The sequence below is a fragment of the Diabrotica virgifera genome, chromosome 8 (genome assembly GCF_917563875.1).
Source record: "Diabrotica virgifera virgifera chromosome 8, PGI_DIABVI_V3a".
NCBI lineage: Eukaryota > Metazoa > Arthropoda > Insecta > Coleoptera > Chrysomelidae > Diabrotica > Diabrotica virgifera.
This window is the reverse complement of record NC_065450.1, coordinates 224158213-224183706: the sequence shown is the minus strand read 5'-3', so window position 1 is coordinate 224183706 and position 25494 is coordinate 224158213. Positions and strand designations below refer to the sequence as shown.

General features: G+C 31.3%; 1 protein-coding gene across 4 annotated transcripts in view; it reads left to right on the top strand.

The window, feature by feature from the left end:
• LOC114336771 (uncharacterized) overlaps window positions 1–25494 on the top strand; it is a 142287-nt gene that overhangs the window by 28727 nt on the left and 88066 nt on the right. For all 4 annotated transcript variants that reach the window (XM_050657528.1, XM_050657526.1, XM_050657527.1 and 1 more), the window contains exons 4-6: window positions 730–1089; window positions 4885–5230; window positions 11083–11238. In XM_050657528.1, the coding sequence (XP_050513485.1) occupies window positions 730–1089; window positions 4885–5230; window positions 11083–11238 (862 nt within the window). The remainder of the gene's footprint in view (window positions 1–729; window positions 1090–4884; window positions 5231–11082; window positions 11239–25494) is intronic.

Here is a 25494-nt window from a genome sequence, read left to right as displayed (position 1 = left end):
TAAGGAGACCCGGTCTCCTAACAGTGGCATTTACGGTGCTATCACACGCTGCCCGGAGATTTACCAACGGAGGCTAACTAGCTTCTCGGCTCCGTTGCCGTTGCGTGCATCTCGGGACAAAGAATTTTAGGGTCCTGACTAAAAATAATGAAAAAACTAAAAGTGCGAATTTTGTTATGAAATTTGGTATTTGGGGTTAGAATAATATTTGGAACAACTTGTTCAAATAATTTTTTCGATATTTGTAACGCAAAGCAAAATATCGGTAATTTATCATGTTTTTGGATTCCTAGTAGGCCGCGTTTAGAATTAAAAGAATTCAGTTGAGTATCTTAAAAAATGTGAACCTTCAACCTGTATGGGCTGCAAAACTTCAAATCTGTATTTATTTTGATATGCATATCTATTTATAAAGATGGAATTGTTAACAAATAAACGACACAAACTTTGGTATTAAACTTTTACAATTAGACTAATTATTTTTAAAATGATATGATATTATGAAATTATTAATTATCATATGATGATGATATGAAATGTAAATAAAAAAGGTCAAAAAAGGGGCCTTACATTACATTTTTTGGCGCATTTTTTGCTAGTGCAAATTTGTCTAGATATTTTAGAGTTAGGTATAGCCTCACCTATTGTAAAAGTCACGATATTTTTTAATCCAATTAGCAGACATTTGATTTCCGTTATTTAAACTCATCATTTCCTTTTTATTTTCAGGACATTAGCAGAAGACATTATAGACACGGATATATGTGATACTTTCATCCAACACTTGAACAGCCATCTCAACTTCTATTGCTGCACTTTTGTAAAATCGAAATTTCACGGTTTCAAAAAAGAGCAGTATCTGTCCCACATGGAAGACATTTTGGCAATAAATCTAAACTACGAAGTCGAGTTATTTATGAAAGATCAGAAAAGATATAAAAAACTTCATCGAAAAAAGATGTTACGCAAATTACAGACGTTCTTGTTTTACGATACTGATTCCTACTTCAACGTTTTGTTGAAGGTTAAATTCAACAGGTTCGGAATAGGTTCGGAAGCTTCGAAGATCTATTGGAATTTTATTTTTAAGTAAGTACATAAACTACTATCTATCTATCTATCTATCTATCTATCTATCTATCTATCTAGCCTCATTCGAGAGTCTACTTTTCCATTCCGTGCAGTAGTAATGGAAAAATATAGCAGTATGTCATTCGAATGCTAAGGTCAACACTAATATCATTGTTTATATAGGGATAGTTGGTCAATAGGGTGGTGCGAAAAAAGTCAAGTTGATAATGCCGTATCGCTATAGTGCGGAAAAGTTGCGATTGGTAATTACAAGACAAACAAAAAAAGAATTATTTAAATCGGACTTGATCTTCCGATCCCGCAAGGGGCCTAAAGATTATGAAAAAATGAAATTTTACCTTTTTTTCAAAAATTTTTATTTAGCTTTCGTGTACGTTTTATTTATCGCTATAGTAAAATTTATTTACAGTTTGCATGGTTGAGTAATAAAAAAAAATAGTTTTACGCATTTAACGAATATCTTCCGATCCCGTAAGGTCAATCAGAATCTATAAAAATTTGAAATTTTTGATTATTTTGATAAATTTAGTTATATCATTTTTCTGCTACATTGTGAAGCTCTTCGTTTGTTTAGATATTGTGTGACAATATTTAAACAACCCAGAACTCAAAACGAGGGGGAGGTTTTATTTCTAGCTCCACACGCACTTTTCTCTCCAACCAACCAATGAGTGGGTGTTTTTTACATTATTTACATATGTACCTTTCTTTTTCATCTGTCCAGCTCTTAAACACCGACTTTGTATTGTGATTTCTTGGTAAAATCTGGCAGCATGGACCTTGATTTAAGTGTTGTCCTGATGAATCCATCTCTTGATTGGGGCCCACATACATTAGCATTAGACGATGCTTCCGTGGCCAACTTTAGACACCGCTCATTAGCTTGCGTGTGGAAGGGATAGTTTTGTACATTCCAGTCTGGCATTTCGCCCGATGTAATGCAAGAAGTTATATCTTAATTTGAAATTCTTCGAGGTAGTGTTTAGTCCTGTGCTTCAAAATTTCAAGTAGTAGGGAGAAAGGAAACACATTAGAGAGTTAGGGCCAAGGAGAGTGTTAAAAGCAGAAAATACTAAAGCCAAGGGCAAAAGTATTAGAAATTTCATCCCTCCTACTTTAGATTTTCAAGCACAGGACTACACTGAAATAATAGACTGGAATGTTACAAAACTATCGTCTCCACCAATTCTTCGCAGAGTTGCCAGACAGGAATGCGATATGCCAGACTGGAATGTACAAAACTATCCCTTCCACATGCAAGCTAACGAGCAGTGTCCAAAGTTGACCACAGAAGCATCGTCTAATGCTAATGTATGTGGGCCAAAATCAAGAGATGGATTAATCAGGACAACACTAAAATTTAGTATATATTATATTGTGATTTGTTGGTAAAATCTGGCAGCATGGACCTTGATTAAAGCAAGGTCCATGCTGCCTGATTTTACCAAGAAATCACAATACAAAGTTGGTGTTTAAGAGCTGGACAAACAGATGAAAAACAAATGTACATACATATGTAAATAATGTAAAAACACACACTTATTGGTTGGTTGGAATGAATGGTGCGTGTGGAGCTAGAAGTGCAACCACCCCCTCGTTTTAAGTTCTGGGTTGTTTAAATATTGTCACACACTATCTAAACAAGCGAAGAGCTTCACAATGTAACAGAAAAATGATATAACTAAATGTTTTTTAATTTATCAACATCAAAAATTTCAAATTTTTATAGATTTTAATTGACCTTGCGGGATCGGAAGATATTCGTTAAATGGGTAGAACTATTTTTTTTATTACTCAACCATGCAAACTTTAAATAAATTTTACTATAGCGATAAATTAAACGTACACGAAGGGTAAATAAAATTTTTTGAAAAAAAGGCAAAATTTCATTTAATTCATAATCTTTAGGCCGGTTGCGGGATCGGAAGATAAAGTCCGATTTGAATAATTCTTTTTTTGTTTTTCTTGTAATTACCAATCGCAACTTTTCCGCACTATAGCGTCACGGAATTATCAACTTGACTTTTTTCGCACCACCCTATTGGTCAACCCAATAGGAAAATTTGTTTGATTCAAATTGAGACAGTCACCAGATGTCCCCACAATTTCTGTCAGGGTCGCAACGTCAAAACGCATACACACCAAGTTGGATACGATCCTATTCATAACACCCCAACTCGCATACATATTAAGAAAAATAAATATATATCGAAGAATATATTTAGAAATTGAATTAATGATGTCATGCTATTATATATATATATATATATATATATATATATATATATATATATATATATATATATAAGGTTTGTTCCAACATAAACTTTTGGACGGCCCAGAAACCGTCACGAAACTACTTGTACCGTTTGTTGTGCGCATGTTCATAATTGTCCAGTTATCGTCGCATGACGGTAATTTGGAAACCGATGTTGAACGGTTACCTGATTGATAACTGATTTATCTGTCAATATGTATATTGTTGTTGGTATATCCAATCATAAAAGCTAAAAACGTAGGTATGCCGTAGATATATTAATATTATGTGACACATGACAAAAGCTCAAAACAAATGACAATCAATGAAAAACCCTATTTCCCGATTACTGAAATGATCATCACGAAACCGCCACTAAAAGATCACAATTCTTGTTGGAACAGTGGGAAGGACGATCCGATGACGATCATATTTTTGTTCGAACGGATTTTGTTTACTGCGCAGGAGCGTTACCGTTTCGTGACGGTTCTCGGTCGTGTTGGAACAAACCTATTATCTATAGTAGCATGACACCATTAATTCAATTTCTAAATATATTCTTCCACATATATTAATTTTTGTTAATATGTATGCAAGTTGGGGTGTTATGAATAGGATCGTATCCAACTTGGTGTCTATGCATTTTGACGTTGCGAATCTGACAGAAATTGTGGGGACATCTGGTGACTGTCTCAATTTGAATCAAACAAATTTTCCTATTGGGCTGACCAACTATCTCCCTATATAAACAATGCTAATATTCTGGCTGCAAAGTATGTTTTTTTACAAAACATACTCATTTTCAAGTGTTACATTCTAGTAACACGTTTTCCTTCTACTTTTCCCTGCAAGATTAGCTGCAGCAGTCCATATCTCTCGCTCTTTCTCATGATGTGACAGAGGTATTTGATTTTGGCTGTCTTTCTTGTGGTCAACAACTCTTTTTCTAAAATGTATAAACATTTTCAATTTCTTGCAACACGAAAATGCAGCAGCTGCATAATACTCTGGTTAAATCGGAGAGTGCAGGAAAAGTCTATACCGGTTTTGGAGGTTTTTTCCTCCTCATCAGTAGTCGCATATCCTCTTCTCTCCGATTTCCCCAGGTATCACACTTTGGGCCTTTCCGAATTGCAAAGAACGAAATGCCGCGGACGAATTAGAGCCATCTACCGAAAAACAAAATAAGTTATCAATCGAACTAGCACAGAAAACGACAATAAATATCGTTCCCATACCATCAGATTGACAACAGGTGGAATACTTTCTTTGGTTACAACCTCCCGACATTTTCAAAAATTATAAATCGTACAGGATGCCGAGGAAATTAAGATGAGAGAATTTTAAATAATGCACAACCCATCTGCTTATCAGCCCAAAGATGATAAAGCCACATTTCAAAAGCCTCAATTTTCTTGCAGGTGGCATCTGTGAGAGTTCATGACTTAACTCCGAACAACAGTATAGGAAAGATAACATCGTAGTAACCTGATCTTGGTATGCAATCACTTCTAAATGTACATTGTATTTTTCAGATTTGTACTGTCTAAAGGACCAAAATCAACAACAGATTTAGACTTTGCCCGAGCATACTTCTTACACGAGAAGTGGAAGAAAGTTAACGGCCAAACTTTTCACAAAATCATCGAAGATATGCTATTTACCACTTATTCTCGTGGGCCGGAAGATATAGCATCCAATCAACATATACAGGAAATATTGAGGCCACCGAAAGAAGTACTAGGCTTTATAGCCCATCAGACCAATGATGCAGATCACTGCAAATCCTTCCTAGCGTATGTGATTAAAATGAAGGAGGAGGAGACTATGCGGCTGGTTACGCAGGTATTAGAGAAGGATGATAGTGAAAGTGTAGATAGTGTGAGTATATTTTATATTTTTAGCCTAGTAAAGGTCGATTCTCACTATACGTTCTGTTTACTTTCCATGTCCGTAGCATACCGTTTACATAAAATATTATTAAATAAACTAAAAGTCAACAATAGTTAAAACAATAGGGAACTTGCATAAAATTTTAAATTTGAAAAAAAAATGTTACAAATCACAACAGAACATAATTTAAAACATGTATCAAAGATAAAAAAAAGTTGTTTTGTGTTCCGTTTGGCCCCTAAAGTAAACAAAATTGTATATAATTTTAAATTATGTAAACATTATAAACGTCAGTAGAAAATACAGTTATGTGACGTCACAAGTGTTTTGATCGTTTGAACTATTCATAGAAAACTTGTACTTTTACAAAATGGTTTTATTTTCGATAGTAAACCTTCTTTCCTTTCCTTCAAAAACTGTATCAAACTCCAATCTCAACAAACTGGTATATATTATTACAATGACATACGATCAATGTCATTAGAATATAAATATTTTTCCCTTATTCCGCGACGATGAGCTGGCCAAATACCCAAGTAGGTGGAGGCCAATAAACTAAAGAAGGAGAAGAAGAATATACCTAAATATAACCATAAATATAACCATATAGTAAAACTATGTGACGTCACGGGTATAGTATTTTTACTACAAAAGCGATATTACGTAGGTTAAAATTTTTGACGTCAGAGAACTGTCAAAACATTAGAATGTGACTTTTCATTATTGCCATGTTTATACGTAATATCGCTTTTGTAGTAAACATACTATAGTTTGAACTATTTCAATATTGCAGAAGATGTTAAATTTGTATTTATAAGTTATTATGAGTTTTTGAAGCGTGAAATTTTGGAAATCTCATTTTTTAACAAAACAACATTATTATATAATAAAAAAGGGACTAGCCGGTTAACATGATGAAAACTGCCCCCAACTCGATTCGAATTCCATATAGGTCACCGTTTAGCATACATAGTGAAACTAACTTTCTGAAATTTTTGGCCCCTAGTGGTCATGTGACCCAACTAGAGCCAAATTAGGGCTTTTAGGTTTTTATTTTTTTATCTCAGCCGCATCGAGAACTGGCGAAAAACTTTAAATAAAAAAGTTGTAAGTTTTAAAAAGTTCTGTCCGAAAAAATTTCTGGTTTTTAATTTTTGGCGGAAAATTTAAATTTTACAACGATTTTAAAATTTTAAATGAGTATAAAAAAATAACTAAGACATTCGTTTTCACGAAAAAAATATATAACGTGTATTTTTGCATAATGTTTCACCCTGAATTTTTTCAAATTTTTAAAATTGGTGAAACGCACCTTTAAAAATAAAAAACCGCATTTTTTCGGTTTTTTTTTTTCATTTTTTGATACAATTTTATATATCTTTTTCAAAAAAGGTAACACCGTCACTAGAATAGGTAAAAAACTGAAAAATAATTGGGGTTTGCTTAATAAAAATTTTTTGTAATGCCATCTATTTACAAGATTCAGGGCGTTGAAGAAAACAAAATTTTACACATTTTTTACGATTTTGCCGAAATTATTGGCAACATTGTAATAAAATTTGGCGAGTTTTAAGGGGTAGTTGTTGTGCATTTTTTGACATACAATTAAGAATTTTATATTTATCATTGGCACGCATAGGGGTAATGGTCTGAACTTTTTACAGAAAAAAGAAAGTACGCCACTGACATATTTCAAATTACCAATCGTTTTTCAATTCCTCGTTGAATTTGTGACAAAAACTCTATCTTCCTATTTTTTCATACGACGCGCCATTTTAATTCAAAAAATAAAACATCTTAACCCTTACAAAGTATTCGAACTTCTAGTAGTTTCTACATCTACATAAACTCGTACATCCAATATAAAAACTAATTCGAATACTTTAGAAGCCTTAAGATATTTTATTTTTTGCAGCAAAACGGCGCGTTGTATGAAAAAATGAGTAGATAGTTTTTTTATCGCAAATTGAACGAGGAATTCCAAAAATGATTGTTAATTTGAAATATGTCAGTGGCGTACTATCTTTTTTTCTTTGAAAAGTTCAGACCATTACCCCTATGCGCGCTAATGATGAATGTCAAATCCTTAATTGTATGTTAAAACATGCACAATAACTACCTCTTAAAACCCGCCAAGTTTTATTACAATGTTGCCAGTAGTTTCGGCAAAATCGTAAAAAATGTGTAAAATTTGTTTTCTTCAACGCCCTCCTGTATATTGAAAATGGATGGCGTTACAAACAATTTTTATTAAACAAACCCCAATTATATTTCAGTTTTTTACCTATTCTAGTGACGGTGTTACCTTTTTTGAAAAACATGTATAAAATTTTATCAAAAAACTAAAAAAATGAGGTTTTTTATTTTTAAAGATGCGTTTCACCAATTTTAAAAATTTGAAAAAATTCAGGGTGAAACATTATGCAAAAATACACGTTATATATTTTTTTCGTGAAAACGAATGTCTTAGTTATTTTTTTATACTCATTTAAAATTTAAAAATCTTTCTAAAATTTAAATTTCCCGCCAAAAATTAAAAAAAAAATTCGGACAGAACTTTTTAAAGCTTACAACTTTTTTATTTAAAGTTTTTCGCTAGTTCTCGATGCGACTGAGATAAAAAATAAAAACACAATTTTAACTATTTATAATGGGAAATAAGCCACAATATTATTAAAAAGTGATTTTTATTAACGTTGCAACGCCCAAATCGGGTGCCGTTGTCAAAATACAAAATACTACTAACATAAATAAAAATGTTGTTGCTTAGTAAAAAAAAAAATTCTTCTAATAATTTATTTAATTTGACTCATTTATATCGGCAATTCAGATACATATGATACATTTTAAAGTAGAAGACTTTAAAATGATATTGCCAATATTTATGAGTTGCGTTCCTGGGACGACTTTACTGAAAGATAGTTCATTCGATTACATGAAATCAACCCTAACTCAAGAATATCCGTCACAAAAAAATATTATTTATAATTTAAACAAAATTATAGTAAAGTCAGAATTTGGTATTAATTTTGAGAGTAAATTAAATGTAAGAACAAATACTTACGATGTCGGGATAGTATCACAAGGTTTTTCCTGGTTTTCCCTCGTGATTTACTATGAGATCTCTAACGCGAGAATTTTAATATCACCGTTGCATGTGCTTGTCTTTTTAAAGACAGATCACATGCTATGATTTTTTTGTGACGGATATTCTTGAGTTAGGGTTGATTTCATGTAATCGAATGAACTATCTTTCAGTAAAGTCGTCCCAGGAACGCAACTCATAAATATTGGCAATATCATTTTAAAGTCTTCTACTTTAAAATGTATCATATGTATCTGAATTGCCGATATAAATGAGTCAAATTAAATAAATTATTAGAAGATTTTTTTTTTACTAAGCAACAACATTTTTATTTATGTTAGTAGTATTTTGTATTTTGACAACGGCACCCGATTTGGGCGTCGAAACGTTAATAAAAATCACTTTTTAATAATATTGTGGCTTATTTCCCATTATAAATAGTTAAAACCCTAATTAGGTTCTAGGTGGGTGACATGACCACCTAGAGAGCTAAAAATTTCAGAAAGTGAGTTTCACTATATATGCTAAACGGTGACCTATATGGAATTCGAATCGAGTTGGGGCAGTTTTCATCATATTACCATGCGTCATCATGTGCGAAGATCAACTAACTAAACGGATTAAACCTTTGGCAGTTCTGAATTAAATCAAATGATTTTGCTTTTGAATTGAAATGATTTAGAATTGAAAAAATATTAAAATACAACAAAACATAGAGTAAGAACACAATATATTAGGTGAATATTGATAGAAATTTTGATGGTAATCAAATTATGTAAATCAAAGCATTACATACTATTTTGGTAGGTTTTTTTAAATTTTCCAAATATGTAGGTACCTATGAAATTTTTTGTTAGGATACTGAAACATTTACAATTATTACGTACCTGTCGCTTTTAAAAACTATTTAAAAAGTCACTACAATATTATAAACTTGCTTTTTTCTCTGCCATCACAACAATAAAAACTAATATACACAACATTAATTTGTTTATCCAAAATCTCCATATTGAACAATTATTGACAGATGATTTTAACACCCAATCAGATCCCGTATAACGTTTATACCATACTGTCGGTGTGCGCATGCGCCCAGTAAAATAAAAATTTACCCCCGTGCCTAAAGAAGTTTAACCTCAAAAAGAAAGATTTCGGAGCGCTAATTTGTTTATAAACAAAATAGCACACTTTCTGCGGACTTTACATACCTGTATTACTAATTTTTGTAATCTTAAGATTCGAACCCAACAATAAAATATCTGGTAAATAACATTTCCTTGTGTTTTCCTAATGGGCACAGAGCAATAAAACACCTTGTTAAAAGTGTATTTATTAAAACCTTTTTATATACTTGGGTTGGTTGGTGTCACGGACTCCGCAAATTTTGTAATCAATTTTAAAAATAGTTCTAGGGTACCTAGACAACTGAAATTTTCAGGATAGCTTAGAACTAGCTAACAATGCAATATTTTACTGCTATTATACAGGGTGATTAATAATTAGCGGGGTTAAGCTCCGTAGATCCGTTATAGTAATGTATAGCGATAAAACTTAATAACAAAAATTGTAGCAAACTTTGAGCTTCACATTACAAAATTAGTTAGAATGTTACAGGGTGTTCGATAACATAGTGGCAGACCAAACTTTTGATTTTTAAATAGAACACCCTGTATTTTATTTTCTATTCGAAATCTTCGTAACTTTTCGATTACAAAAATATAAAGGTTTGGTATGTTATACTGGGTATTTACAAAGTTATAACCAATTTTATATGAAAATCGTAACAAGTTAACTACCTGTATAAATAAATGCAAGCACAAGGTCAATGGTTTATTGACATCATATTTTTTTATTGTCAAAATTTTCTTAAATGGTTGTTTTGCTAATTTTCTTTATATTGAATACAGGGTGAGTCAAAACGCAAGTACATTATTTTCTCAGTAGTTTTAAATAGAACACCCTGTATTTTATTTTCGAGATATTTCCATTTTTCAGAGCAAAATTATTAATAATTACGGGTTTAAATTTTTCCAAATTTTAAGTAAGCCATGACTGAATAATTGTCTAAAACTTACAATTTACGATTACTGATGATCAATCTGTAATGAAAGTTGGCTACAATTTTTGTTATTAACTTTTATTACTATCTATTACTTATAACGGATCTACAAAGCTTTACCCCACTGACCAATCACACTGTATGGATAAGTCGATTTTTTTTTAATTTCAAACTATTTTAAAAATGTGATTAATGTAATGATATTTTAAAGTACGTTAATAAATCGATATCTACAAATTGATGGTGCTTCAGTGACATTAGACTGCAGATCGAGAGGTCCCCAGTTGGAACCCGGCTGTTGTGTATCTTTTTTTAATTATTTTAATAAATAATTAAAAGTTTATATACTTAAAATTATATATACCATTTTAAACAACCGTGGTATTATAAAAAAATACTATTTTATACTACATAGTGTAATTTTTGGAATCATAATTATAAATAACAGTTAATACACCTACTAAAAATTCATATTTTATAAGTTAATTATTCTTTCCGAACATGTCCTATATATGTACAATAACAAAACCGTGATATTATAAAAAGTACTTTTTTATTGAGTGTAAATTTTGGAATTTTAAGCATGTTATCGTTAAATCGTTTGTCGTTAAATTATTTTATATTCTTTCCTATAAATAATAAAATGGTTTTAGTATAAAAACGTTGTTTTTTTATAAAAGTGTAATTATTTTTTAGATTGTAGAAAGTCAGGAAGATATGAAACAGGAAGACGATTGTATAATCATTGGAGAAGGGACCGTCGGTTGTAGCCTCAATGAACCAAAAATAATGTTTCACGAAATTTTAGATGACGAGGACATTGCTTCCATTATATATTTTATTCCGGAAGAGGTAAATACATCTTATTTCTTCTTTTTCAGCTCTTTATTTGCTGTGGGTCAATCCAAGCCAAGTGGTCCAAAGGTGCTTGACTACTTTTAAATTTTTTTATTTTTCTACCTTTCAAACTTCAGTCTATAGAGAGTACAAAATTGCATTCATTTTATTTTAAAAAAATTTATTTTGCCGATGGCGGCCATTTTTGTTTCAGCGTATCGATAATTTTCACGGAAAATATGGCTTCTCTCTTTAGCCAATATTTTTACTTAGGTTTGTCCTAGAACAATAAATCAAAAATCATACTTTTTAGAAAAGTATGCTCTAAAAACGGTCTATTCGCGGTGTGCAAGTACTTGGAAGGGAAACGAGAAACGACCGTGCGCGAGTCGCGGAGAATATTTCAACTATCTTAAATAATTCATATTGTCAATTGAAATTGTCAAATTGACGTATATTTCATACCTTCTGTCAATGAAGCAGAAAAATTATATATTGCTCCACAATATTGATATGATATGCAATTATTATATAAAGGTAAATTTAATTAATTGTATTTTGCTTGCAGTACTGCATTTTAATAACTAATTTTATTTACTACATACAATTGTTTACGTTTGCATAGCATAACCTGCATCTTATTTTTTCTTCTTATTATTTTTTCGGACTATGGCCTTGACAATTATCCAGTAACCAGGACTAATATAATTGGCCAGTATAATTAAAAGTGCGAATAAAAGTACAGAGCGTAGAAATAGAGGTCGCTTTGCCGAACTTGCACGGTCCCAATAGCATTATTTAATTACAAACTACCCTTAAGGCCTTAAGGGGACGGGTACGTATTTTCGGCTGCAATGCTATTCAAACGGGGATTCATTTTTTTCGAATCCTGAGAAAACAAGTGTTTTTGAAAAATTTAAACGCAGAATGAAAGATTACATTATCAGCGAGGGTCGAAAGTCCCTGAGAACTTCTATAATGTTTTTTTTTAATAAGTTACAGAGGTGAAAAACTGAGAAAATTTAGTGTAATTTTTAATTTCAAATTGTATCTCATTCAAAATAAACTTTTTATTTATTCTAAGGGACTTTCGGCCGTCGGTAATAATTTAGTCTTTCATTCTGCGTTTAAATTTTTCAAAAATATTTATTGGTTTCTTCAGGATTCGAAAAAAATGAACACCATGTCCGTGGTAATATTTTCCAAATCTATCTTTGTCTTACAACGTACTCAGTCGAATAGAATATTGCCAACATATTGTCAGTCAGACAGTGACAATCAGTGACAATTTTAAATATTTGACATGGCATCGGAAATATTTTGAGTTGTTGATTAAATAATATTGATATAATATAGTGTATTTGATAAATAATTGATTGAAGACGTGAACTTAATAAAGAAGATCCAAGCAGAGAAACATCAGGATAATATATTCTGTGATCCAAGTATTTTGTTGTTAAAGATGTTCAAAATTGTAAGCGTTCCATAGTAACAATATATTATTAAAAAAGCACTTGAACACTTTTCCTCTTTTCTCGATTGAGTATTAGTTTTTTTTGTACATATATAAATTATTACAATCACTGAATACATAGTTAGTGAAAAAATTATTCACATTTATTAGCTGAATTCATAATTTGCAATTATGTATACAAATACCAGTTATCCAAGAACATTCAAAAGCCATCTTTTTAAGTTAATGATGACATTTTCAAGTAGAATAACATTCTAGTAATGTTTACATATCCATACCAGTGTAAATTTTACTACACGTAATTTGCCGTATAAAGACAGAAAAAGTAGGGATATCCGTAAAAGATTTGCGAATTATGTACCGATGGCCTTAAATGAATCTCAAAGTTTGAAAAGGTAAACCGATAAAATTCCATTTTTAGCATTTTTTAAGCATAAGACAAGTAGATAATGGTTTGTAATTTTTTTCTGGAAAAGACATACGTACATACTTTAAATGAAAAAAGTTTGAGCTTTGAGACAAGTAAATTTTTCCAAAAAAAAAAACTCAAAAATGTATTTTGAAAATTCTCAAAATTTGACCTCTTATACACTCGGAAAAATGAAAGAATACCCATGAACGATCACATCAATCACTTATTTTGTATTTGCTATCACCAAATGGGCGTTTTAATGAGTGGAACATGTAGAATATGTCAAATGACAGGAATTATGACAGGTGATAAATAGCAGTCTGATTTTTGCATGAGAGTTTAATCTCTGTTCGGAGAGTTTAAGTCTATTCTGTCGGACAAAACACATGTGACGTTTTCGTGGTCTGACCGTTCCAAATTTTTAACCTGTTCCACAATTAAAACTGCCCCTGTTCCAGTGTTCCCATATATCAAAGTTTATCCGACTAGACACCCTTAAGCTATTAATAAATTTTCAGCTTGCTATTAATCAACTTTTTTTCATACGCGGGATCCAGACCTATATTTTATGAAATATTTACTCTTTTTATATTTAGCAGTTCAGAAAATTTCATTAACATAATTTGAAAAAAACTTATAGTAGGGGAGGAAAGTATGCTAAATTTGCAGTTACTCGAGCGTTATGGGCACCTATTGGGTTGTGAAAATTAGGTCCTAAAACCAAAAAAAAAAATTAAGTGAAATTTTCTAGTGGGGACTTTCTATATTTTAATTTAATTTTCCATTTCCAACAATATTTTTTCCGATTATAGCACCATCTATCCATAATTCAAAAAATTGTCTCGAATAAAAGTTACTTTACGTAAGAAAACGAAATCTGCAATAAAAAATGGGAGCTCATATTTAAAATTTTTTAAAGTAAACCCCTACCCCACCTCCGTGGGGGTCGTGTTTGGTGTCATTCGATAGATTTTTTAAAAATATGGAATACAGTGGAACCTTGATTATACGTCAGGGCACCGGACCAAGGGTATGACAGATAATCGAAAAGACGGTTAATGGAGCATTAAAAAAATTCATAGTACATATAACTCTCAAATTGTAATTGTATGTTTTATTTGACACTATAAGAGGGATTTATGTTAGTACAGTCGAATCAATTTGATTTAAAATATTCCGAAATCTTTGTTTGTTTTATTGTTACTTCACATTTTGCAACGGCTGAATTTCTTAATCGACGTAAATTAATCATCAAATCTAATAATTATTGTGCCGTGCGTTTTTATTTTCGGCTTGCGATTCTAAAAATAGAACTCTAAAAGCATGATATCATTTTTTATCATTACCTATTTAAATTGAAATTTAATCCAGAGCCCTGAATAAGAACAAAAATTATTTAGGTACATAAAAATGCGGTGGTGGCATAACGGCACGTGTATGTATGTACATTTCAACGAATTTCGTTTGGCTTATCGCAATGCTCAAACAAAATAAATTGAATGACTAAATTTTTACTTATGTAGTCAATATAACTTACGTATGGACCCTGACGGTTAACAGAGGTGACGGTTAATAGAGAGACGGATAATCGAGGTTTCACTGTACTTGTATTTGGAGTTTTTCGATCTGATGTTTATTTTTTGAAATATTCGCTTTTTTCTTGTGAAACTTTGTGACACACCCATTTCCTTATGGCTGTATGACACTATGCATTTTCTTGTATCATTTCTAATATCGTTTCTGATATTAGAAAGTTATATACATTTTCTTGTATCGTTTCTTGTACGTACATTTGCATTTGTATGACACTGCAAGTTCTTGTATCGAAAATTGTATGAAATTCGGCACGTGATTGGTCGAAATTTTGTTTGTCACCCTGTGTCACGTTACATTGGTATGGTCATGTATGGTAGTACTGAGTCTGCAGCCGATTTTAAGGATTTTATAAAATTTATAAACTTTTAAAAACTTATAAATTTAACATTTTAATGTTAACCAGAATTTTTCCGTTGACTGTTTAAGGGCCGGTTTTTCAGTGCTGGGTTAACCCAGATTTTTCGGTCACCGAAAATTTTATGGTTAATCAGTTTTTCAGTACTAGGTTATCGCTTAAACCCGTTTAAGTTGACCAAGATTTTAACCGATACTCGCTATCATAGGTGGTTTAACTTCGAATTTTCCGACAGACGTTTATCTATATTTGCTGACAGAAGAGGTTAGTTAAATTATGACATTTTGTGTTATCGCGGGAAATATTGTATTATGTATTATTATATTCTTGATTATATCTACATCATCAGATGAAGAATCGGAACTTGAATGCATTAATCATTTTTGTAATGTTATGTTATTTGTTATTTATAAATAGGTTATGAAATTCTATTTTGTTTATTTTTCTGTCAAAAATCTATAGAATGGCACATCTTGGTTTAAAGCACTGAAAAACGATATAAGGGTTAAAATATTGGTTAAAATTTAAACTAGGTTAGCTAACCAATATTTTAACCGCTCACTGAAAAACCGGGCATAAGGTTGATTATTTGTGTTTTTATTTTGTTTTGATATTTATACTAAAATATTTGCATTAGAATTATCTTCAGTTTGATCCAAATTAGGAACTATTGTATTTTCCTCTATTAAAAAATTATGCAACATGAAACCCAAAGTTATAGTTTGAACTTTACTAGGAGCTAAATAAGTATATGGTTATTAGTAGAACAGTAGTCTATATATTGTATCAATAAAATATTTATAAATAATACCTACAAAAGCACAAATAAATTCATCAAGACATATGATCCCGTTTTCAGCCGCCATTATGACATTTAGATGTTTTACCAGCAGGTAAAACAGATAAAGCAGGTAAAGCAGATGTTATAAAAAAAAAGCAGGTTTCTGAGATCGTTTCTGATATCGTTTCTTGTATCTGTGTATGACAATGCATTTTTTTGACATATCAGAAACGATACAAGAAAATGCATAGTGTCATACAGCCTTTACGCCCCGCTCAAACCGTCAGATTTTTGAAATATACACTGTTCTGCATGTACCGGGTGTCCCAATAAGAATGGCTCTCGGCCATATCTCAGGAACCGTTTATAGTAGAGCTTTGAAATAAAAAATTTTATAACAAAAGTTGCCTCAGGAAAAGTCTGGAAATTATTTTCATAATTGTGGGACCACCGCTAGAGGGCATAATTGAATATCAAAAATTAAAAAATCTAAATTTTACAAAATTTTCCTAATGAAGGGGCACTGGAAATCCGATCGTCGTCTTCTTCATAAAATTCTACGCATATTTGATTTGACAAGTTTAGGTCTATCTTTGGAAATAAGAGGTGGGGATGAGTGGGAACCTTGTTATGAAAAACTGGCTGTGAGTCTGGTTCTGCTTAATCAAATTTTGCAAACTTGGTCTTGTTGGAGACAGATCTTTTTCGTCAATGTAAAAGTTATGATTTTGAACCAACTTACTGAGTAATATGCCAGCTAGAAGGCGTTATTTAATTTTTTTCAGAAATCTAGTGTTCTTTGGAAAATATTAAATACAAACATGCATTTTTAATACCATATTACAAAATTAGACAAAATTAGCGACAGAATAGCGAAAACCGCATGTTAATACCTTTTTTCTATCTAGAGATATCTTACAAAACGTGTAAATTTAAAAACATAACTGTTACTGTCACCGGTAAACGAAATTCATTAAAAGTAGTGTGCTATGGAAACAACAAAGGAACATTTTCCAGCTGTCAACGTATATTAGGTCTTTTCAACGCTTCTCATTTGTTTCGAGCCTCGTTCATATCTCGTATATTAATATTATACACGGATTATACGGCATATGACAGAGGCTCGAAACAAATGAGAAGCGTTGAAAAGCCCTATTACAAAGAAATAAAAACAACTATTTAGTGATGACATGAACGTTCAAATTTTTGCCCATCATTTTCGTTGCAAACATTTACTCTTTCAAGAGTAGATTGAACAGCAGTCTCAATTTCTGCTCTCGATATGCTTTGAATGGCGTTTAGTATTCTCTGGATAATGTATTCTAGAGTAGTGTATGATGGGCAACAATTTGAATATTTAGGTCGTCACTAAGTAAGTAGTTCTTTTTGTTCTGTGTTATATTTAATTTTAATAGTATTGTTTCTCTTTATATTGTTGTTTTAATTAATTATATTTTATACGTTGACATCTGGAAAATGTTATTTTGTTTTTTTCCACAGCACACTACCTTTCATTAACGTAATTTACCGGTGATAGTAACAGTTATGTATAAAATTTACACGTTTCTCGAGATATCTTGAGATAGAAAAAAGGTATCGACATGCGGTTTTCGCTATTCTATTGCTAATTTAATCTAATTTTATAAAGTATGATTAAAAATGCATACTTGTATTTAATATTTTCCAAAGAAAACTAGATTTCTGAAAAAAATTAAATAACGCCTCCCAGCTGGCTTATTACTTATTAGGATGGTTCAAAATTATCACGCTTACATTGAAGAAAAAGATCTGTCTTCAACAAGACCCAGTTTTCAAAATTTGATTTAGCAGAACCGGACTTACAGCCATTTTTTCATAACAAGGTTCCCACTCACCCCCACCTCTTATTTGCAAAGGTAGAGGTAAACCTGTTAAATCAAATATGCGCAGAATTTGATGAAGAATACAATAATCGGATTTCAAGTGCCCCTTCATTAGGAAAATTTTGTAAAATTTAGATTTTTTTATTTTTGATATTCAATTACGCCCTCTAGCGGTGGACCCACAATTATGAAAATAATTTCCAGGCTTTTCTTGAGGTAACTTTTGTCATAAAATTTTTTATTTCAAAGCTCTACCATAAACGGTTCCTGAGATATGGCCGAGAGCCATTCTTATTGGGACACCCGGTACATTCCCTGTATCAGTTTTTTTTTTAATTTGAAGCACCTTAAAAGTATGTTCAAAGTCATACAGAACTGCTGAATGGGTTAAATAACAATTACTTAATAATCATGCTACATAATTAAGTTAAGAATTGTGAAACTCTTGATTGAATTGTGAAAAATTGACAGATGGCAATAGAATGGGGTAAAAGTGTGCAATGACTCGAATTTTTTCAACTTTAGTTTTTTAGTTAAATTAGTGATCAATTTTTTGTAAAATTTGCAGTGGTGAGTGTTAATTTTGCTTTATATTAATGTTAGTTTTTAATTTGTTTAATTTCTTTTAAGATATTAATAGAAATATGTCAATTTCTAGAAGATGAATATCTTCTATTAAAGTTTTTTCATATGGGTGATTGTAAAGATTTTTCTTTTGAGCAAATCTCTTCTGTTACTGCTCTATTAGAAAATATCTCATGTTGTCAAAGAGAAATAGCAAAATAATGTGATGATCTTACTCGTCAGTTCAAAGGTTGGGTCAAAAACCTAAAGAAAAACAACCTGTGACATCAATTTTAAATGGTCGATATGCCAGAAAGATTTCAGTCACCTCCAGAGGGCAATGAATTTTAAAGAATTCAGTAGTAAAATACAGAGAGTCATCCATAGCTATATAAGGAATAAATTGTAAGAAGCTGAGTGTTCAGTATCGGAGTCCACTGTACGCCGAAATTGCTACAGTATCGGATTAAAATGGCATAGGCTAGTTAAGGAACCAAAACCATCACCACAGATGTTCAAAAAACGCTTAGTTTCGGCCAATTTGCATAAATATTATATGACTAGAGAGTTTTTATGCAAATTGGCAAAACTAAGCGTTTTTTGAGCATTTATGGCAGGGGTGGGCAAAAGCCGGCCCGCGGGCCGGATCCGACCCTTTCGCTTACTTTATCCGGCCCGTTGAAAAAAAAAATACAAGGATTTTTTTTAATCTCTTTTATGAGATTTTGTTGAAATTACCGGCATTAGTGTGCGTAGTGTTCATATAAATAATGAAATATGTATATAAATAATAGAGAGTATAATAATTTCGGACAGCTGTAACCATATCCTACTTTACTACATAGAATTGAATGGGCACTACTCTCTCACTTCGAGGCAGTGATGTTTTGGTTTCAGCCAGCTTATTTGTCGTCTACCAGGACCCCTTTTCCTTCGATTTTACCCTTCATAATCAGCAAATCAGCTGCAACAACTCATACTTATGATTTCTTTGCTCCAAATATGATATCTTTCTCCTTTTAATGATAATCAAAAATTCTCTGTCTCTTTCCATTCTGTGTAGCATCATTTCGTTTGTAATATGATCGGTCCATGGTATTTTCAAAATTCTCCTAAAAGCCACATTTTAAAAGCTTCCAGCTTTCTCGTTAAGTCAACATTAACGGCCCAAGCTTCGCACCATAAAGAATGATAGAGTGGATATAACATTTTACCATGCGATATCGAATTTGCAGATTGAGTCTTTGATTACTCAGAAATTTCATCTTCAAAAAGGCTCCTCTTGAGTGCCTTATTCTTGATCTAATTCCTGATTTCGGATTTAACTCTTTACTCTTCCGTAATACAGAATCCGTTTGTCCACTTGTTCAATATCTTCATTTTTTATCTGAATTCTTGTTATGAATAATACAATGAACCATATTTCTTTAAAAATTACGTGACATATTTTACTGGGCACAAATTGTTTGCATGTACATGTACACCCCAGTAAGACAATTTATTATTACTATTATTATCTATTACATATTAACAGTTAAATTTATTTGTTCAAATGCTTTAAAATGATACTTATAGTATTTATGTCAACGATCGAAAACATCTACCAGAATAAAAATAAAAGTGGAAGGTGAACTAACTGACCCAATTAAAGCTGGCAATGGGATAAGACAGGGGGATTTCCTGAGTCCTTTAATGTTCAACTTGATCAGGGATGAAATAATAAAAACAGTAAGAACTAAAAAAGGATACCAAATGGCAGAAAAATAACTTAAATAAATTTGCTATGCAGACAATGTAATACTAATCTCTCAGAGTGAAGATGATTTACAACATATGCTGCACCAATTTAATATAACCGACAGAAAATTTAACATGTTAATTTCCTCAAAAAAGACTAAATGCAAGGTTATAACAGCAAATCAAATAAGAGGTAAATTGGAGCTGGAGGGTCAGATAATAGAACAAGTGATGACGTTTTAGGCATCACACTATCTATTAGCTACGGAAGCTCGAAACAGAAGTGGAAGATCAAGTGAATAGAGCAAACAGAGCCGCAGGTTGCCTGAATGACACAATATGGAGAAATAAAAATATCGGAAAGAAATGAAAGGCAGAATTTACAACACATTCATCAGACCAATAATGACATACGCGGTAAAAACACATGACACAGAGAGGACAAAAAGATTGCTCGAAACAGTAACAGTAACAATCGATAGTAAGACACTATTGAACGGAGCTAGAAGTACAGAAACAGGACGGGGATGCAAGGTGGAGAACATTAATAACTGGATAAGAAACAGAAGAGTAGAATGGAATGACCACATAAGCCAAATGACAACAAATAGAAAACAGCGACAGACGGTTTCCCAATAGGAAGACGATCAGTGGGAAGACAATAAAAACAATGGAACGACAACTTACTGGAGGCACGTTGAAAAAAAGGAGGAGTCCTGTGTATACAAAGAGACGAAGAAGAAGAATTTGTCAAAAAAATTTCTTGACAGAAAAAATTCCACCAAAAACATTCGCGTGTACACAGCGCAGACTACGTACATGATATATAGTCCTTCGACCCGGGAAACATTTTGAAAATTTCATTTTGGCCAGCGCTTAAATGTATTTGCCCACCCCTGATTTATGGTGATAGTCGACTGTTTAGTTGGTTCCTTAACTGAACTTTGATGTTTGAATCCCATACTGTACAGATTTTGGCATATAGTGGACTCCGGTACTGAACACTCAGCTTCTTCCAATTTATTCCTTATACAGGGTGTCTGCGTAACTTGGAACCATATGGGAAACTTTTTTAATATAAATTTTACGAAAAAAAAGTCATTTTTTATAAAGTGCTCTGCTAAGATGCAATCATCAGATATCAAATTTTGTCAACAGTATACGAGGTATGTCAAAAAATATGAATTTCGCTCAAGAGCAAACTACCTTTATATTTCAAAATATCAAAAAATTTTATTATGAAAAGTTATTTGTAATTGAAAACCATATTTAAATATGCAGTAACAGCCCTCTACTTGAAAACAAAATTTCTGAAATTTTCCTAAATTACAGATTCCGAACATCATTTTTATTTATTAGACATGTAATAACTCTTTTATTAATAATTTTAGGAAAAAAGTTATTCTTCATAAAAATCTGTGCATGGTCTAAAACTCAAGATGCAACCATCAGTTATCCAAGTTTGTTAATTTTATACGAGGTGTGTCGAATAATATGAATTTAGAAAGAATTCTAGAATTCATATTATTTGACACACCTCATATAAAATTAACAAACTTGGATACTGATGCTTGAGGTTTAGACCATGCACAGATTTTTATGAAGAATAACATTTTTTCCTAAAGTTATTAATAAAAGAGTTATTACATGTCTAATAAATAAAAATGATGTTCGAAATCGGTAATTTAGGAAAATTTCAGAATTTTTTTTTTTTTAAGTAGAAGGCTGTTGTTGCATATTTAAATATGGTTTTTAATTACAAATAACTTTTCATAATAAAATTTTTTGATATTTTGAAATATAAAGGTGCGAAACTCATATTTTTTGACATACCTCGTATACTGTTGACAAAATTTGATATCTGATGATTGCATCTTAGGTTTTAGACTATGCAGAGCACTTTATAAAGAATAACTTTTTTTCGTAAACTTGATATTAAAAAAGTTTCCCATATGGTTCCAAGTTACGCAGACTATGGATGACTCTTCTGTATTTTACTACTGAATGCTTTAAAATTCATTGCCCTCTGGAAGTGACTGAAATCTTTCTGGCATATCGACCATTTCAAATTGATGTAACAGGTTGTTTTTCTTTAGGTTTTTGACCCAACCTTTGAACTGACGAGTAAAAATTCCAATCCATCTTTTAGAAATTAACATATTTCTATTAATATCTTAAAATAAATTAAACAATTTAAAAACTAACATTAAAATAGAGCAATATTAACACTCACCACTGCAAATGTTACGAAAATTGATCACCAATCACTAATTTAGCTAAAAAACCAAAGTTGAAAAAAGTCGAGTCATTACACACTTTTTACCCCATTCTATTGCCATCTGTCAATTTTTCACAATTCAATCAAAAGTTTCACAATTCTTAACTTAATTATGTAGCATGATCATTAAGTAATTGTTATTTAACCCATTCAGTAGTTCTGTATGACTTTGAACATACTTTTAAGGTGTTTCAAATTAAAAAACTGATATTTCGGGGTGAGTCTAATAAATTGAGCAGAGACTGTAGTTAACTCACCTTATCTTCGTCTAACTAAAGAACTAAAAACCGCAACTGGACGCTCAAATCATAACATATCTTAAGATCTATGCGATGAAATATCCCAAAGTTCTGAACTGCCAAAATTGAAAATGAAGGTTAATATTTTTATAATGTTGTATACATTTATATTCATTGTAAAATCTGGTGAAAATACATTGATTTTTATTTCATTAGACCATTTATTTTATTTTTAATTACTCTACCTGCAAACGCTCAAATTAATGATTTTTGACCATTTTCTCAGGCCTGTAACTCCTATATGCCGTAAGTTTATAACTCCAAATTTTTACCCCTTATTCTATTTATTAGCAGCTAACATTCAGACATATTTCAAGAGGTCAAACTTTTTTTTTTCAACAGATTTTTCAAAAAATTACATTTTTGAGATTTTTTTTTTGAAAAAATTTACCAAAAACTCAAAGCTCAAACTTTTTGAAGTTATACTTCTTTAGGCACGAGGGTGAATTTTTACATTCCTTGGCGCATGCGCACACCGACAGTATGGTATTAGTCGCTACATCTTTATGTAACGCAAATAAGGTGTGCGTGAAAAGAATATATTATTAGTGTTTTTAATAAATATATTTATTATAATTTTTGTGTCTTTGGATTTGTCTTCCTCGGGAATAAGATATTTTATAATAATAGTAAGTATATTTAAAGTATTTTTGTATACTTCACTTGGTCTATTAAATTTGTCAGTATGTATGAGAAATCTTGTAACCTGTCAAAGCAAAGGGGATATAGCTCAGTGGTAGAGCGTGTGACCGGAGATCGAGAGGTCCACGGTTCGAATCCGTGTGTTTTCTATTTTTTTTTTATTTTTGGTACTGTTTTAATAAAAATTTTTGGAAAGTAGTAAGTAAAAATTAATTTAATCTTTAAATAAAATACAAATAACCTGTTGAAAGTATATCTATTTCGTTGAAATCATATAATAGAGGTATAACTTCTTACGTGCGTACAAAGTACACACACATTCTTTTTTTCTTTTAAAGCATGTACGTATGTCTTTTCCAGAAAAAAATTACAAACCATTTTCTGCTTGCCTTATCCTGTTAAAAAAATGGTGAAAATGGATTTTTATCAGTTTACCTTTTCAAACTTTGAGGTTTATTTAAGGCCTTAAGGGTAGCTTGTAATTAAATAATGCTATGGGCTTTTTTTAGAGCATACTTTTCTAAAAAGTTTGTTTTTTGATTTATTGTTCTAGCACAAACCTAAGTGAAAATATTGGCTAAAGAGCGAAGCCATGTTTTCCGTGAAAATGGTCGATACGCTGAAACAAAAATGGCCGCCATCGGCAAAATAATTTTTTTAAAAATAAAATGAATGCAATTTTATATACTCTATAAACTGAAGTTTAATTTGTAGAAAAATAAAAAATATTAAAAATAGTCAAGCAACCGACTTAATTTATTTTGGACCACTTCGCATGGATTGACCCCTGTGTGTTTCTTTATTCGCTCTTACCAGAATATTCCCTAGCCGTTATGTATTATTATCATTATACAGAGTTAGTTTTACAGTTGAGTCCGGGGTTCTTTAGAATTGAATGTCAAATGTAAGTTTTGTTTTAAAATTTTGTTGCCGAATTACAGCTACATTTGAAGTAGCGTAATAAATTCATTTAATATCATTAGTGATTAATCTTATATATAAAAATCAATTGCTGTTCGTTAGTCTCGCTAAAACTCTACAATGGCTGGACCGATTTGGCTAATTTTGATGTTGAATTATTTGTGGAAGTTCAGGGAAGGTTTATACGGTTTTGTATTGTCATTTTAGTAGCCACCAAAATTTGTACATGTATATGTATAAAATTCTCTTTTTACAGTGTTTGTTGCCATACTCCTCCGAAACGACTTGACCGATTTTTATGAAATTTGGCAGGTATATTGGACCGAACTGGGAGTAGGTTTCCATCTATATTTTATACCCGTAGGTCATAAGGGGGTTGCCCCCTAATATTTTTTTCTATTTCTTCGGACAAACTCTTTTTTTTTTTTAATTATATATGATGTGCAACGTAAAGACACATACAACCCTAATTTTTCACTTTTCTATCATCAACCGTTATTTTTTAATTGGCATTTAAATATTTTACATCTATATAAACAAAAGAAAGTCGTGTTAGTTACCAACACATAACTCGAGAACGACTGAATAGATTTTTATGAAATTTTCCACGGATATTCGACCGGACTGAGAATAGGTTGTTATTTATTTTTCATATCCGTCGTCATAACGGGGCTGCCTCTCTAATATATTTTTGTATTTTTTTGGTCAAACTATTCTTTCTTAATTTTGTGTGATGTGAAAGGCAAAGCTAAATACAACCCTAAATTTTCACTTTTCTATCTTCAACCGTTATTTTTTAATAGCCATCTAAATTTTTGCATCTTATATATAAAAATCAATTGCTGTTCGTGTGTCTCGCTAAAACTCGAGAATGGCTGGACCGATTTGGCTAATTTTGATGTTGAATTATTTGTAGAAGTTCAGGGATGGTTTATACGGTTTTGTATAGTAATTTTATTAGCCACCATTAAATTTATTTATTAGTTTTATTTGAGTTTATTCAGTTTTATTTATTTTTATTTAATGATATTTAATTTTGATTGATTTTTATTTTGATTAATCAACACCTATATAGTGGGACAACCCCGAATGCAATTATAAATACAGGGTTGTTTTGAATGTAAATAAAATAAAGCTGTTATATTCATTATAACTGTTGCACTACAAACTTTATTTTGTTACTTCTAACTAAACTTTATTACTTCAAATATCATGTGTAATTCATTAAAATAATAATAACAACTCATTCACATCGAGCATTTTTTGTTTATTAATTGCGAATTCCTTTTGTTTATTTTAAGTTTATTGTATACAAAAGTTTAGTCAGCTAGTAAATAAATAAATAAAATA